We start from the raw sequence: 14,336 nt of genomic DNA on the forward strand, positions 1-14,336 counted from the left end.
ATTTCGATATTCCTGCTGCATTTCAGTCAATTCATATTAACAGCCATTTTATTAAAAAATGCTCTTTTATCTGTCATTATTAAAGCATTACCAGGAAGCAAAAACTTGCCCTTGAGGAATTAAAAAGTGCCTTAATGAAATTTCCTGGCGACACAAAGAGACGCACCACAGCACACCATCAGAATTCATTAAGGGAGTCGATTCGTTTGATATTAGTCTCATTTATTAGCAGGACCATCATCCCTGGGCTCTTTATCACGACATGAGGCCCTTAATGAATTTTCCTCATATCCCACGCAGTCTCCTCCCGCGAAAACCGCAGACTCAGGATAAAGGCCTGGCCGGCCGGCGCACCACACCAATGGCCTTGGTCAGCATAAAAAAAACCCTGCTTCGACAAAGAAGCGGTTAGGAGCCGCGACAAAAACAAAATCGAATTAATTCCCAACCAAGCATATGGGGCTTCTCACATGCAGGTGTATTCCCTCACAATGTGTAAAAGATGGAATGCTCTGACCGCTGCATCTTTAATTTGTCATCCTTTGGTGCCAAACCACAACTTTATTAAAGTGGGGTGCTGACCATACGTACTAATAGTGTATGGGTCATTTCCCAACCCGTGTTCCTCTTTCTCAATGCTTTAGTGTCTACTTTTGTGCGGTCGTATCCTCCTAAAGGCAAAAAAAAAGCAAAACCTAAGAGCTGCCTTGTTGAAATGAGAAACCAGTAGGTCTAACCAAATCCCTTAGAAAATTTAATTAGAAAAGGTGACTGGGTCATTTCACGTGAAATCAGACACTTTGGGACCCGACCGACCCGGATTTCAATCATACTTGGTGTGCCTTTTCAGTAGCAAGGTAGCACCCCAGAACTGCATTGGTTTGAATCTGACACTAATATTAAGGGAGAAACAGACTAGGAAAGGTTCACATGTGAGGGTAGGACACTATACATTCAGCCTTGAATATATCAGTCAGTGTTAGTCACAAAAAGATGCCTGTGGTGTTGTTTGAAAGCTCTTTTCTGGCTCTACATATTACACAATCAGCTTGGAATACAACAACTCTCAGAATATGAATTATGATAAATTGAAAAATTAAAAATTGAATATCTAAAAAAACTCATATTTTAAAATGGCCAGTTCCTTGTCCAAACGTAGCCGGCAATGTCATGAGCAGCACCTAAAATGCTGGTGTTCGGTTTGTTATTCATTTCAGAGAGAAGTTGACTCACAAATATGGCATCATACAGACCACTTACTAATAATATGGTAATACCATAGTAGCATCACATGACAAAACAAAAACAAAACAAAAATGGTCAGTGTCCATGGTCCCAGGTTTCAGAAACTAAGGCAGATGTCCATTTATACACACCAAATGATGATATGTGAATGTTTGAACATTCCTTCTCTGTGTACCTGTGCCATCTTCCCTTTACCGTACTGTACTTTAAAGAGATAATCAATGGCTACACTCTCATTTTGTACTCTACCAGTGCATTTGAAGCAGCAGCTGTGTCTTTTGTAGATAATGTATAAGTATGTCCCGTTGCAGTTACAGGTTCCACTACCAGAAGCACATCCTGATGATCCATGACAAGTCTATCTGGTCTGAAGGGAAAAGTGAAGGATGGAGATGGCCCATGAGGATGCAGGAAGTTCAGTTTCACCTCTCCAGTGCTCGGCATACATTCCTCAGCACATGCTAGCCACCAGTTGCCATCATATACAGCTACAACATACCCTTTTACTGAGCTCACTCTTTCAACTCTGCCTTCTCTGAATGCTCAAAATGGCCTAACTTCCACTGTGTCCATTGACAATGGGCAGAAGCTGTGTAGTTTTTGAGTACCTGGAATAGTTCTTGCAGATTCAAACCTTTTCAACAGGTTCTCAGCTTCACGATGGTACATCTCTGTTGTGGCAAACTGGCAATGGATGTTCTTGACATTATCCTTGACTGACTCCCTTGAACCAGGAACGTTTTTAAAACTATAGTTTTGTAATTCAAGATGCTATTCAATCATTTCACTGGAACAACCAGTGCAGGCCACAATCCATCCATTTGTATGCTACTACCAAGATCAGTTTAAACTGGGAAACAAATCTGTTTTGTTGTTATTTCAGACTGCAACATTCATGATACAATTGCTGTACATCTGTTTCAGAAGCTCCTAATTCAGTTCCTCAGTGACACTTCATCAATGACAGAACGTCCAAAGAAGATCCTATATTTTTTCTGATGGCTGTGCTGCACAATATAAGAACCTTAAAAACACAACAAATTTGTGCCACCACGAGGCAGATTTTCACATACCTGCAGAGTGGCACTTTTTTGCCACATCACATGGCAAAGGTCCATGTGATGGCGTTGGAGGGACAGTTCAACGGCTTGCTGCATAAGCAAGTCTGCAACGTCCTATTGACAATTAAATTGTAACGCCATACCAACTGTTTGAATTTGTCAAGGATAATGTCAAGAACATCCATTGCCAGTTTGCCACAACAGAGATGTACCATCATGAAGCTGAGAACCTGTTGAAAAGGTTTGAATCTGCAAGAACTATTCCAGGTACTCAAAAACTACACAGCTTCTGCCCATTGTCAATGGACACAGTGGAAGTTAGGCCATTTTAAGCATTCAGAGAAGGCAGAGTTGAAAGAGTGAGCTCAGTAAAGGAATGTGTTACATTTTCAAGCATCAAAGGGTATGTTGTAGCTGTATATGATGGCAACTGGTGGCTAGCATGTGCTGAGGAATGTATGCCGAGCACTGGAGAGGTGAAACTGAACTTCCTGCATCCTCATGGGCCATCTCCATCCTTCACTTTTCCCTTCAGACCAGATAGACTTGCCATGGATCATCAGGATGTGCTTCTGGTAGTGGAACCTGTAACTGCAACGGGACATACTTATACATTATCTACAAAAGACACAGCTGCTGCTTCAAATGCACTGGTAGAGTACAAAATGAGAGTGTAGCCATTGATTATCTCTTTAAAGTACGGTAAAGGGAAGATGGCACAGGTACACAGAGAAGGAATGTTCAAACATTCACATATCATCATTTGGTGTGTATAAATGGACATCTGCCTTAGTTTCTGAAACCTGGGACCATGGACACTGACCATTTTTGTTTTGTTTTTGTTTTGTCATGTGATGCTACTATGGTATTACCATATTATTAGTAAGTGGTCTGTATGATGCCATATTTGTGAGTCAACTTCTCTCTGAAATGAATAACAAACCGAACACCAGCATTTTAGGTGCTGCTCATGACATTGCCGGCTACGTTTGGACAAGGAACTGGCCATTTTAAAATATGAGTTTTTTAGATATTCAATTTTTAATTTTTCAATTTATCATAATTCATATTCTGAGAGTAGTTGTATTCCAAGGTGATTGTGTAATATGTAGAGCCAGAAAAGAGCTTTCAAACAACACCACAGGCATCTTTTTGTGACTAACACTGACTGATATATTCAAGGCTGAATGTATAGTGTCCTACCCTCACATGTGAACCTTTCCTAGTCTGTTTCTCCCTTAATATTAGTGTCAGATTCAAACCAATGCAGTTCTGGGGTGCTACCTTGCTACTGAAAAGGCACACCAAGTATGATTGAAATCCGGGTCGGTCGGGTCCCAAAGTGTCTGATTTCACGTGAAATGACCCGACTGTCAAACTTAAAAAAATGATGATCATGGGTATGTGAGTGTGTCAGTATATTTGTGTGCACATGGGTGGGAGACGTGACGCCTTGTTTTTTCGTAACATTGGTTAAAAGCCTACAAAACTGTTATTTTCCTTTAAAAAACAAATGTCAATGAAAGAAGATGTGGTACATTATGTTTCATATTAGTCTTAGATGAGTTGAAACATTTTTGTTAAGATTTATGTAAAGGTTTATATGTCAAATTTCCTGCGGTGTGACTGTAACATTAATGAAACAATATATAATAATATATATAAATTAACCAACAACATTTTGAATAATGTATGAAGCATTTGGCATGATTGCATAAATCTTAACTTTAGATTAAGATATGTGAATGTGGAAAAAACTCAAGACAGTAATATTAACTACAAGTTCAATTTCGTAACACAAATTGCGTCCTGTGGGGTGACATGTATGTCAATGTTTGTGAATGGGCAGCTGCAAGGCCAACCACAAGGGTCTTAAAGACTGGCTCCTAACCAGTCAGTACCTCAGTTATTGGAGAGTGCTGTGGAAGTTTAAGGTGACTCTTAACCTCTTAATATGTCTTCATATTGCAATCTTTCTGTCACGCAATGCTTAGGTTCATTTTATAGTGTCCTGTGGTGTGACTGCTCTTATAGGAGGAAAAAAAAGTTTTTTTTATTAATGAAAACACATATTAAGATTAAACACAATATCATTATCAAGTTAGCATGAGCTCAGATGTCAGTCATGTATACAAAAGGATTAAAATGGCCATAATGCAGTGAATTCCCTGTGGTGTGACTCCATTTTCCTGCGGTGTGACATGCCTATGCTATGTATTGATGCAGGACTCATTTTGGCAAAATGGCAAAAATAAGGTGAAATTCCACATACCACTAAGTGCTTTATTTTTTTCTATTTTTTTCCAATTTTTATCCATCATTTTTTTCAGGAATTTGAAAAACTTTTTTTTTTTTTTGCGTTAGGCCCTTAAACGTCAACCACCCACATATATTTGTGCTGGTGCACCTAAAACATGCTTTAGGCACACCAGTGCAACCATTGCAAAACGTTAGTTCGGTGCCCTGCCTAACAGTTTGAGCAACCAGTACGTCTAACCTAGGAGTGGTCAGTTCCCCAGCTAACAGGTACAGTAGGTCATGATGACGGGGTTTAAGCTTAGGCATTCAGAAAGGGGCACGGGTTGCTTTAGGCTTCACACCAAAATTGCTTATAAAAATGGTGATGTTAATAAACCGCTCCTTCAATGACAGCATATTGAACTGTAAAGGTAACATCTGCGCCACGCAAAAGCAGAGCAAACTTACACGAGACAACTGAAGTTTTTATAGAGGATGAAATGTTTTCGTTTTCTCCTGGCTCATTGCACACACAGGGCAATTCTGCAATGGCCAGTTGGCAGATTTAAAGCTTCAGACCCACAGCACGCACTCACCCTCGCACGCACACACACACGCGCACACTCCAAACCAACTGCTGTGCCCTTGGCCACCATCCAATTCTCTGGAGCACAGAAATGATTACAACAGCCTAACACTATTAAAGAAAAAAAAAAAAGAAAAGAAAAAAAGTCCTGTGCCGTCAGTCACCTGCCTCGCTTTCCCACTGGGCTCAATTCCAGCTTGGACTTTAATACCCGCAAATTCCAACCGGTGTGCCTGGCTGCAGTGATGCTAATTACAAAGATGAATGGAAAAGGAAGACACCTAAAGGTCTGAACAAAGCTAACCTACACCTACTATAAGCCATCTATAATCCTTAATGCAGTTCTCTTCCAGAGATCAGAGACCCTACACTGCCGGACGCTTGTGACCTGCCGAATGAACGGAAACCCAAGGGCAACGAGAATCAATCTGCTACGCCAGTGACTTGCCTGCCTCTCAACACGACCACAGTTTCAGGGAGAAGGACTTAAGCAACGTATTACTTGCTTATCCTGTGTCATTTAACCTCCATCCGCCTCCTACCCGGATGCAAGCAGCAAAGACAAGAAACTATGTGTTGTTCTCTGGGTCATTCTGTGTGGAGTAAACAGTGCCGATTGGGCCTGTGGATATCATAAACACAGAGAGGATACATTGTTTCAGAGGGAAAAAAGATAAACAGCTTGAGCTGCCTGGTCCACCAACCGTGTGGTGAAGCAGTCCCATTTTTGCCGGCACAGATAACAGCTACCTTGGGAACAGAGACGCTTCATAACAGGAGTCAACAGAGTCCGTGACCCCTATCTCTCTCGCTCTCGCTCTCGCTCTCTCTCTCACACACACACACACACACACACACACACACACACACACACACACACACACACACACACACACACACACACACACACACACACACACACACACACACACACACACACACACACACACACACACACACACACACGATACTGTGAACTGAGCAACATCACGTAACCATGCAAAACAAAACATTTTTGTACGAGACAAAGTTGCTGTTGTGTTGTGAGTTGCTATATGAATACATGTATCATATCCAATCAGCGTTGACTAAATTTCAGCCATTCTCCTGATGTTGTTTACTGATATGAAGTAATTGCAGGTTTCAGTCTGTTGAGAAAAAGTACACTCCATTCAAAACTTTTCTGGCAGAGCTAAACCCACACGTGAGGGCAAACAAACCCCATTGGAGTTGAGTTTTAGGCAGATTAGATTTAATATGAAGCAGCCTGGTGGTGAGGTATCCGGTGTACCATTACGGCTTTATTGCTGGCACCATCCAGTGGGCAATGTGTGCTGATTTACTCATGAAAAGCATATTCAAATAGGGAAATTTCTGGGAACCTTCTCCGTGTAGGCCAGGTCTCTCTCGCACTCACTTACTCACTCACTCACACTCACCACAGCCACCTGTGAGTCTTGTGTGTTTAAAGTCACAGTGAGTGGATCTATTTTTAGATGTTTGGCATTTTAAATAGGGAAACCAGCTTTAGTATCATCCACAGGTTTACTCTTTTTATAGTGTGTATGGTCATTTGGAGACTAAACACAGCTGAGGCTCTGCAGGTGTAAGCTTACTCTTCTGAGTGTCCGTTTAAGATTGCACCTTTCTTTTAAAAAAAAATGCCCGTCATCTTGTTAGTGTAAGTTGCGCATGTAAGTTACTAATGCTGGATCTCAAATGGTACACTTGTGCACTTCAGTATTTATGTTTTAGTGTGTATGGCGTGTTAGTTACGCACTGAAACATAGTGCCCAAAGTGCAATGCACAAGTGCACCATTTGAGATTCAGCTCAAGACTTTAGTGGTCAGCAGCAGGGCGTCTTTGCTCTTTGGATATCATGACCTGGATGAATGAGGTTCTCTTCAAACACTTTATTGCTGTTAGTTCATTATACTGTTATAAAGGGGTGAAAATGTCAATGTCAGGAAGCACTGTATACAGCCCAGGTTGTCTACGTAGTCTCATCAAATAAAACAATTAAACCAATAAACCAGCTGATTGTGATAAGCACAGTTCTTCCGTCCGGTAGATGACATAAGCTTAATTCTTCAGAAGTGTTAAGTGCACAGGATATGATATGACAATCTATTATTTGATATCCAGGCCCTACGTGTTTGAAAACATTGAGTACAGTTATAATAGACCTCATTCCTGGCCCAGCAGGAAGCCTTAAACCGTTACTTACAACCCATTGAACACTGCCAATTTTTTTTAAGGTGTGCTCATTCCCACAGATTGACAGAAAAGCAAGGCGAACCACGCCTTTGACAGCATACAGGTCTAGTTTTAGGCCACAGTTCCTCACTGTGGTTAAATGCCACTGATGTCACAGGCGGAATACAGTGGAGAGATGTGGTGGGCTGGCTTTCGAGGCCCACCCTAGTCTGGTCTGAAGGGCCTTGTTCCTTGTTTTGCTTCTCCTGGAGGAGTGAGCCAATAGGGCCCACTGCTGTGTTGATAACTGGCCACCAGTCATGGAAAAACACACATGGCGTCAGTGGCAGTGTGACACACACACACACACACACACACACAAACACTCACACACACACACACACACACACACACACACACACACACGACACTTTCCGCTCAGGTGCACCTGAAAGATTGTGTGTATGTATGTGTGACTCAATGCAAAGTCACGCTTATCAGTCAAAGTGCCCTTGCTTGATTCCCGAGACTGAGGTGTGCATTGAGTCAAGCTTTCCAGTAAGGAACAGAAAAGCACCTCGCTCTTACTAAAAATAAACCCAACATCACATACTATCCATCTGTGGTACCAACTCACTCCAGTAAGACTTGTAGTGTATCTACATGAAAAAAACTCAAATAGGCCTACCCTTCTTTAGGCATGAAGTCATCATAACTTACTTGGTAGCTGAACCTTGGATGATGCTCAGGTTATTTAAAAAAAAATGTGTGTACAAGGGTGTGTCAAGACAGAGAAAACTATTACCTTTCTGGACGTGGATGATGTCAGGGTAGTTGGCAAGGTGCCCCTGGTAGAGCTGTAGCAAATCCATCACTGGGTCCACATCTTGCCTCGGCTGCTCTGCAAAGTAGTCCCCAATGGCCTCGTAGGCCTCCCCAGTGTAGGAGATGGCTTGGTTCAACCCTACGGAGTATGGCTGCTGGTCCAGCTCAAATGCCTGGCTAAGTGACTTGAAAGACTGTCCCACTTTCTGGTACTCCTTCTTGAAACCCGCTATCTGTTTTCGGGCAAACTCGTTGAGTGTTGCGTTGACGTGCAGCACGCTGTCGTCCATCTTTTTGGTAAAGGCCTTGAAGCCGTCCGTCTTGCTCTCCACCTCTTGCAGGTCAAGCGGAGCGGGTGGGGTGCTGATGGTGAGGAAGAAGTTGGCTCCCACCATCTCATCCTTCTCGGCTTTCCTCTTGCCTTGCTTCCATGCCTTCTCGTCGGTGCAGGAGAGGAAGTGCTGGAAGACGTCGCAGCGGGCCAGCACCGGGTGGGTGGTCATGTGGTTCATCCACCAGATGAGTCCTTTCCGACGCTTGGAGATGAAGTCTTCCTCGAAGCGGCCCGTGGCCTGCTTCTCGGGGATGTGGGGCACCGAGATGACGGGGAACTTCTCCACCAACCGGGCGTACAGCCAGTCGAAATGTTTGTATCTCCTGCTTACCTGGTTCTGCGTGTGAGTTGGTGTCAGTTTGTAAGCAATGTAGCTCTTCATGCCCTTGAATTTGGTTTGCTTGGTGGGGTCATCAATGGTGCAGGCGAAGGGGTAGGGGTTCTCTTGCCACTCCGGGCCATACTGTCCCATGACCACACAAATCTTATCTCCGTCTTTGACAAACCCAGCCGCTTCACCCAGCACAAACGCCTCCCCTCCCGATTTTACAAACGTCGAGAACCTGTTCAGGTTTCTGCTAACGGTTGCACTCTTTGCATGTTGTGCATTTCCACCCCGTTGCATGGATGAGGTGGATATACGGTAGGTGGAGGGCCCGTTGCCCTCAAAGTCTTGATACCGTCCAGTACCAGCACCTGGCTCGTCAGCCACAGTCGAGCTATCATCCCAGTCATCGTCCCAGTCGTCATCGCTACCTGGACTCGTCGGATAGCTCTGCTGATGCTGCTGTTGAGCTGGAGGAGAGAAAGTTGATAAAGCTGGAGCAGGCGCTTTAGTGAAGTTTTCGACTTGATTGTTGGGTTTGTAGGACGCGTCAAACCCACCTGAGGGAACGTTGGCATAGCGCGAGCCTTGGTATGCATCTCCAGATGTGTTGTTGTTGTGTGACGTGTCGTTTCTCACAATTTCGACATAGGACGCTGGGACGAGTCCCCTGTCTCCCTTGCTGTTTGATCCCTCTAACCATCCCTCAATGTCTTGCTCGCTGTACAGAGTTATTATTTCATTTTCCTGGACTGATATTTCTCCAGGATTTTCCGAATTAAAGTCATACAGAGCTCTTGCTTTCAGCGCCATGCTTGTGGGAAAGCAGGGAAAAGGAGAGCGTGCGCTCCAAACACGAACCACCTAGCTAGCCAGCTAACTCTCCCTTGGCAGGCTAGCCAGTCCACCCGTGAACACTCAGCCCGCCGAACTGCTATGTAGCGGTGCAACTGTGCAACTATTTGACTTGTAGCGCCAGAAAAAAAACACAGCACGGAATTAACAGTGCCAATTTTGCTACTTTCCACAAGAGGATCAGCTTACCTCCTGACACCGACCATCTCCTAATTTTCTCAAGCAATGAAATCACAAATGCGTCCTTGTTTACATCAGCAGAGTTTCTTCCACGACTAGCTTGCACAGCACACCACCTGTCCCAGTTCAGCACGAAACTCCCTCTCAAGCTACAGCGCCGCACGTATTCAGGCTCAATAATCGAGGGAGGAGCAAAGGCAAGAGGCTGCACACCAGAATACACGAATCAAAATGTTCATACGCAACGCTTTGGTGAGTGGGTGTGTTGTTTTGATTGTTGCATCCAGTTTTTGTAGCCTATGTATGTCATTCTGCCATAGCCTACTCTATTTTTACGTTATGTATCCCATTCATTAAAAAGCCACTCAGCTTCAGTCTATTTTTCATTTCTCTTTTCCACAAAGCATATGCTGCAATATTGCCACCTCTATCTCTGTAGTCATATTTTACATGTTTTCATGACCCTTTACCTAAAAAAAATCATGCTCACAATAGGCGAGGGTAGCAGACTATGTTTGGCAACAGGCAGGAAATGGTAGGCCAGGAGAGTTGACAAGAACCTGCACCTGCAAAGATAAAATATTTGTTTATAACGCCATTGACTTGTAGCCTATTTGGCAAAATGACAATAAACAGATTGAAAATGGTTGTAATATACATGTATTTCTTTATTTAATATTCACCTCAGACATCCATGTCAACAAACATAACAAAATCAATGAGAAACCAACAGTCATGATATAAAAGCAATACAAAAGCAGCAGCACAGAAAATGCAACCAATCAATTTTCACATAGACACCTGCACAGCAATCCACACAGGACTATTCCGCTTCCATTGCCATGTAGCTGCAGTCCAATATTCCCTCTCAATTTCTTGTAAAAAAGTCTTCTTCCTTTTTAAACCTTCACATCCATCCATGAACTTTTTTGCTCTTCGGTCAAAAAATGCAACCAATAAAGTTTCCTTTTGTGTGTTGTCAGGGGCGCTGACAGCTTTGGCTGGGTCCAGGACAAAGTCCTCTGAAAGGGCCCCCCAACCAATACATTCAATGTAATGAGCCAATTATGGGCCCCCAATCTCCCTGGGCCCGGGACAACTGACCCCTTTGTCCCCTCTTGTCGGCTTCCCGGTGTGTTGTTCATGTTCATATATAGACACCAGCACAGCAATCCACAGTGTAATCATTCCACATTTCCATTGTCATGTAGATGCAGTCCAATATTTCCCCTCTTTTCCCCCTTATTTCTTCTCTTTCTTTCTTGTTTTCTTTCTTTCTTTCTTTTTTAAACTATCAAGCTTTCTGCTCCTTGGCCTCCACCACCAGGATCCCATCGTGGCACAGCAGTGCCCGGAGCCCGGCCGCCGTGAGCCCCTCTGGCAGGGGGAACTGCCGCGTGAAGCAGCGGGCGATGAAGCCGTGCTCGTCCATCCTGTTCTCATGCTTTCCCTTGATCAGCAGCCAGCCCTCGAACACCTGGATCATGATGTCCTCGGGTTTGAACTGAGTCACGTCCAGCAGGACTTGGAAGGCTGGCTCTGTGGTGTAACTTTCTCCCTTGTCCAGTGCCGCTGACGCCCCCTCTGCTGCTGCTACTGATATGTTGATGGGCTTGGAAACGGCTCTGAAAAGGGGCCCTGGCAGGGCGAACAGCTGGTGCACCTCAGTGAGCTCGTCTGGGTCTCTGCCTTCGAAGTGGGACGCGTGGCGAGCGGGGCAAGTTGCCCAGTGGTTGATAGTGAGTCCTTCCATTGTGCTCGGTTGCTGCTCTGTACGCTGTGTGTGTCGAGTGTCGCGTCGCTCACTTGCAGGGGCTGAGTTGGCTAAGATCAACAAGGGGGGGCTAAAAAAAGGTCAGCCTGCTGTGATAATGTTTCTGTTTCTGCTGGGGAGGGCTGTCAGTGTAGGTGGTAAAGGGCTCAGGGGGGTTTTGGGACACGGGGAGGGAGGGAGGAGGGTAGGATAGGTGGGGTTGGAGTTTTTTTTAGAGCTGACCATGATGACCCAGGTGATAAGATTGCTGGTGTCCTGTAGGGTGGCTGTTGGATACTCATCAGCTTTCCAAAATCATTTTCTTGTAGGCTACATGGGAGTCAATGGACATTACATAATACACATACTACAATGCATACACAATATAACACAATGTCCTGTTTCCATTCCTCAGATGAGGAACTTCCAGTAGGCTACTGGTTTCCTAAAGCTTGCCTTATAGTTTATTTTAAAAAAACAGTCAAAACAGAACAATAATAAAAATGCTAGGCCTATATTTTTATTTCCTAAATCACCACTCGATAACTTGCCAATTGTCAGATGTTTTGATAGGCTACCATGTTAATGTATGAAGTGAAAGCCCAACTGGGAAACTCAAACTCCCATTGCCATTGTGACACAGCACTCCACAGCACACAAGTGATCACTGCACACAACAAAATTGCATTTATGCCTCACCCGTTCAAGGGGGCAGCCCCCCAATGGCGCCCCAAGGGAGCAGTGTGGCCGGACGGTACCATGCTCAGGGTACCTCAGTCATGGAGGAGGATGGGGGAGAGCACTGGTTAATTACTCCCCCCACCAGAGGTGGAAAGAGTACAGAAAATGTGTACTCAAGTAAAAGTATCTTTACTTTGCCTAAATTCTACTCAAGTACAAGTAAAAGTACTTAACTTAAAATGTAATTTGAGTAAAAAGTACTTAGTTACTTTTAATTAGCTTTCCTCTTGAGAATGTCATGTTTATTCTTCTTGAGTATCGTCCACCATAACCTCTATCTCTTGCTTGGCACCAGCCATCATCCAAGATAGTAAAATAGTGGAAATGCTGTGTGCCATCCTGCACAATCTTTCATTTCTGGCGGATTGTGGCATTATTGTGCATGGCATTTTGTCTCTCAGTCATTTTTTTTACTCAGTACTCAGGCCAGGTTCCAGTGTAATTGAGTAAAGTACTTGGGTCAAAATGTACTCAAGTACAAGTAAAAGTATTCATTTAAAAATGTACTTAAAAAGTACAAAGTATTTATAAAAGCTACTCAAGTACAATATTGAGTAAAAGTAATAAGTTACTTTTCCACCCCTGCCCCCCACCAACAGGCAACCTTTGGTTGACACCCTAAGACATTTATTTTGCATTAGGCCTATTATTCACAAAGGGGAGCTGTTATGAAAAAGTATGACCCTTTAAACCAAAACCACTTTTAAAGCAAGTAGGCCTATTGTATCTTTTCAATCAAGCTTCTTATTAATTTAGCTACAGGTGTCTTCTCTGACTTGAAGCCTGAGAGGATGGGATGGAGTGAGACACCAGTCCCTTCCTTGCAACAGAAAACTAGTGCCATCTAGCGGTTAATTTGGGTTAAGACATTTTTATTAGTGTCCCCATGGATGATCACATAAGGCCATCGCTCTCTCTCTCTCTCTGTCTAGAAGATAACATTGTCATTCGCATACCTTGAACCTTGCTCGTATCCATAAATACAAACCAAGGACAATACTTCAAGGTATTAAAAAAACAACAGCAGCAGTAGCATCCACATTTCCCGTTTAAGATTAATGTATGTCTGTAATAATCAGGGAATTGGTTTTAAGCCACCATTCCATTAGGCCTGTCGTGCCGAAAAGTGAGTGCCTGCCAGAACACGAGTGCCCTCATTGAAACCAATGACATTTTTTGAGAGAAAATTATACACATTTTTGCAGAATGAATTACATAATTTATGAACTAAAATATGCTTATGAAACATTACTCGTCCTCCACTTAATATGAGCTATTTGAATGAAACTGTAACATTTGTTATGACAATTCTTTGATTATTTTATGGAAATAATACTGAAATTGTAACCAGTTCTTTGTAATACTTCCAGAAGGAATGTAGATTCTTTATTGATAGGCTTTCCATCTTAAATTGTGTCGGATTTATCTGCAAAAATGGGTAACAAATGTCTGAAAAATTGGTCATTGGTTTCCATTGGTTTCAATGAGGGCACTCGTATTCTGGCAGGCACTCACTTTTCGGCACGACAGGCCCATTAGACGTAAGCATTAGCTATAGGCACTTTTTCTGTCATACAGCTGGCAGAATGATGGATGTGATGGCATTTCCCGCGCGTAAATGCGCGTGACTTCTCAGCCCACTTGAACACCTGGCACGCTTTGTTTTCTACGGCAGTGGGCACCGTTGAAGAAACCAAACAAGTGTATCAGAGACAGTCTGTACAGACTTTGATTGTATGGTCAGCTGAAAGGCGGGGAATATGAAGAGTTGGGCTCTCCTCTTTTTCCTGTCGGCGTTCATTATTGGACTACTGCGAGCTGGAATTTGGATTTCTTTCTCAGACAGTCGTGCCAGGTTGGGATAAGGTTCCTCAAGGACTCCATTTGACCATGGCTTCTCTGGTAAGAAAGTGATTTAACAGTCTTGCGCCAACAATGGCTGTTGCTGTTGAAATAGTTTAATTGGAATACGTTCATATTTGAGGAGGCTCTCCTT

The 14,336-nt window shown here is 43.4% G+C and overlaps 2 protein-coding genes across 2 annotated transcripts in view; both read right to left on the reverse strand.

Moving 5' to 3' along the window:
• The window catches only part of snx18a (sorting nexin 18a), a 32,635-nt gene extending 22,301 nt beyond the window's left edge, over positions 1–10,334 (reverse strand). Inside the window, exon 1 of the mRNA XM_063195221.1 lies at positions 8,133–10,334. Coding sequence (XP_063051291.1) covers positions 8,133–9,624 — 1,492 coding nt within the window. The 5' untranslated portion in view covers positions 9,625–10,334. The remainder of the gene's footprint in view (positions 1–8,132) is intronic.
• Positions 10,335–10,496: 162 nt separating this feature from the next.
• On the reverse strand, positions 10,497–11,691 carry hspb3 (heat shock protein, alpha-crystallin-related, b3). Its single transcript, XM_063194435.1, has one exon. It carries the CDS (start codon positions 11,597–11,599, stop codon positions 11,141–11,143), a length of 459 nt encoding a protein of 152 aa, XP_063050505.1. The 5' UTR covers positions 11,600–11,691; the 3' UTR covers positions 10,497–11,140.
• Between the last annotated feature and the right edge of the window lie 2,645 nt (positions 11,692–14,336).

This window comes from Engraulis encrasicolus, chromosome 3 (genome assembly GCF_034702125.1).
Source record: "Engraulis encrasicolus isolate BLACKSEA-1 chromosome 3, IST_EnEncr_1.0, whole genome shotgun sequence".
Lineage (NCBI taxonomy): Eukaryota > Metazoa > Chordata > Actinopteri > Clupeiformes > Engraulidae > Engraulis > Engraulis encrasicolus.

Excerpts from the sequence above, each read along its gene's own strand:
- hspb3 (XM_063194435.1), bottom strand. The coding sequence starts at position 11,599 with ATGGAAGGACTCACTATCAACCACTGGGCAACTTGCCCCGCTCGCCAC.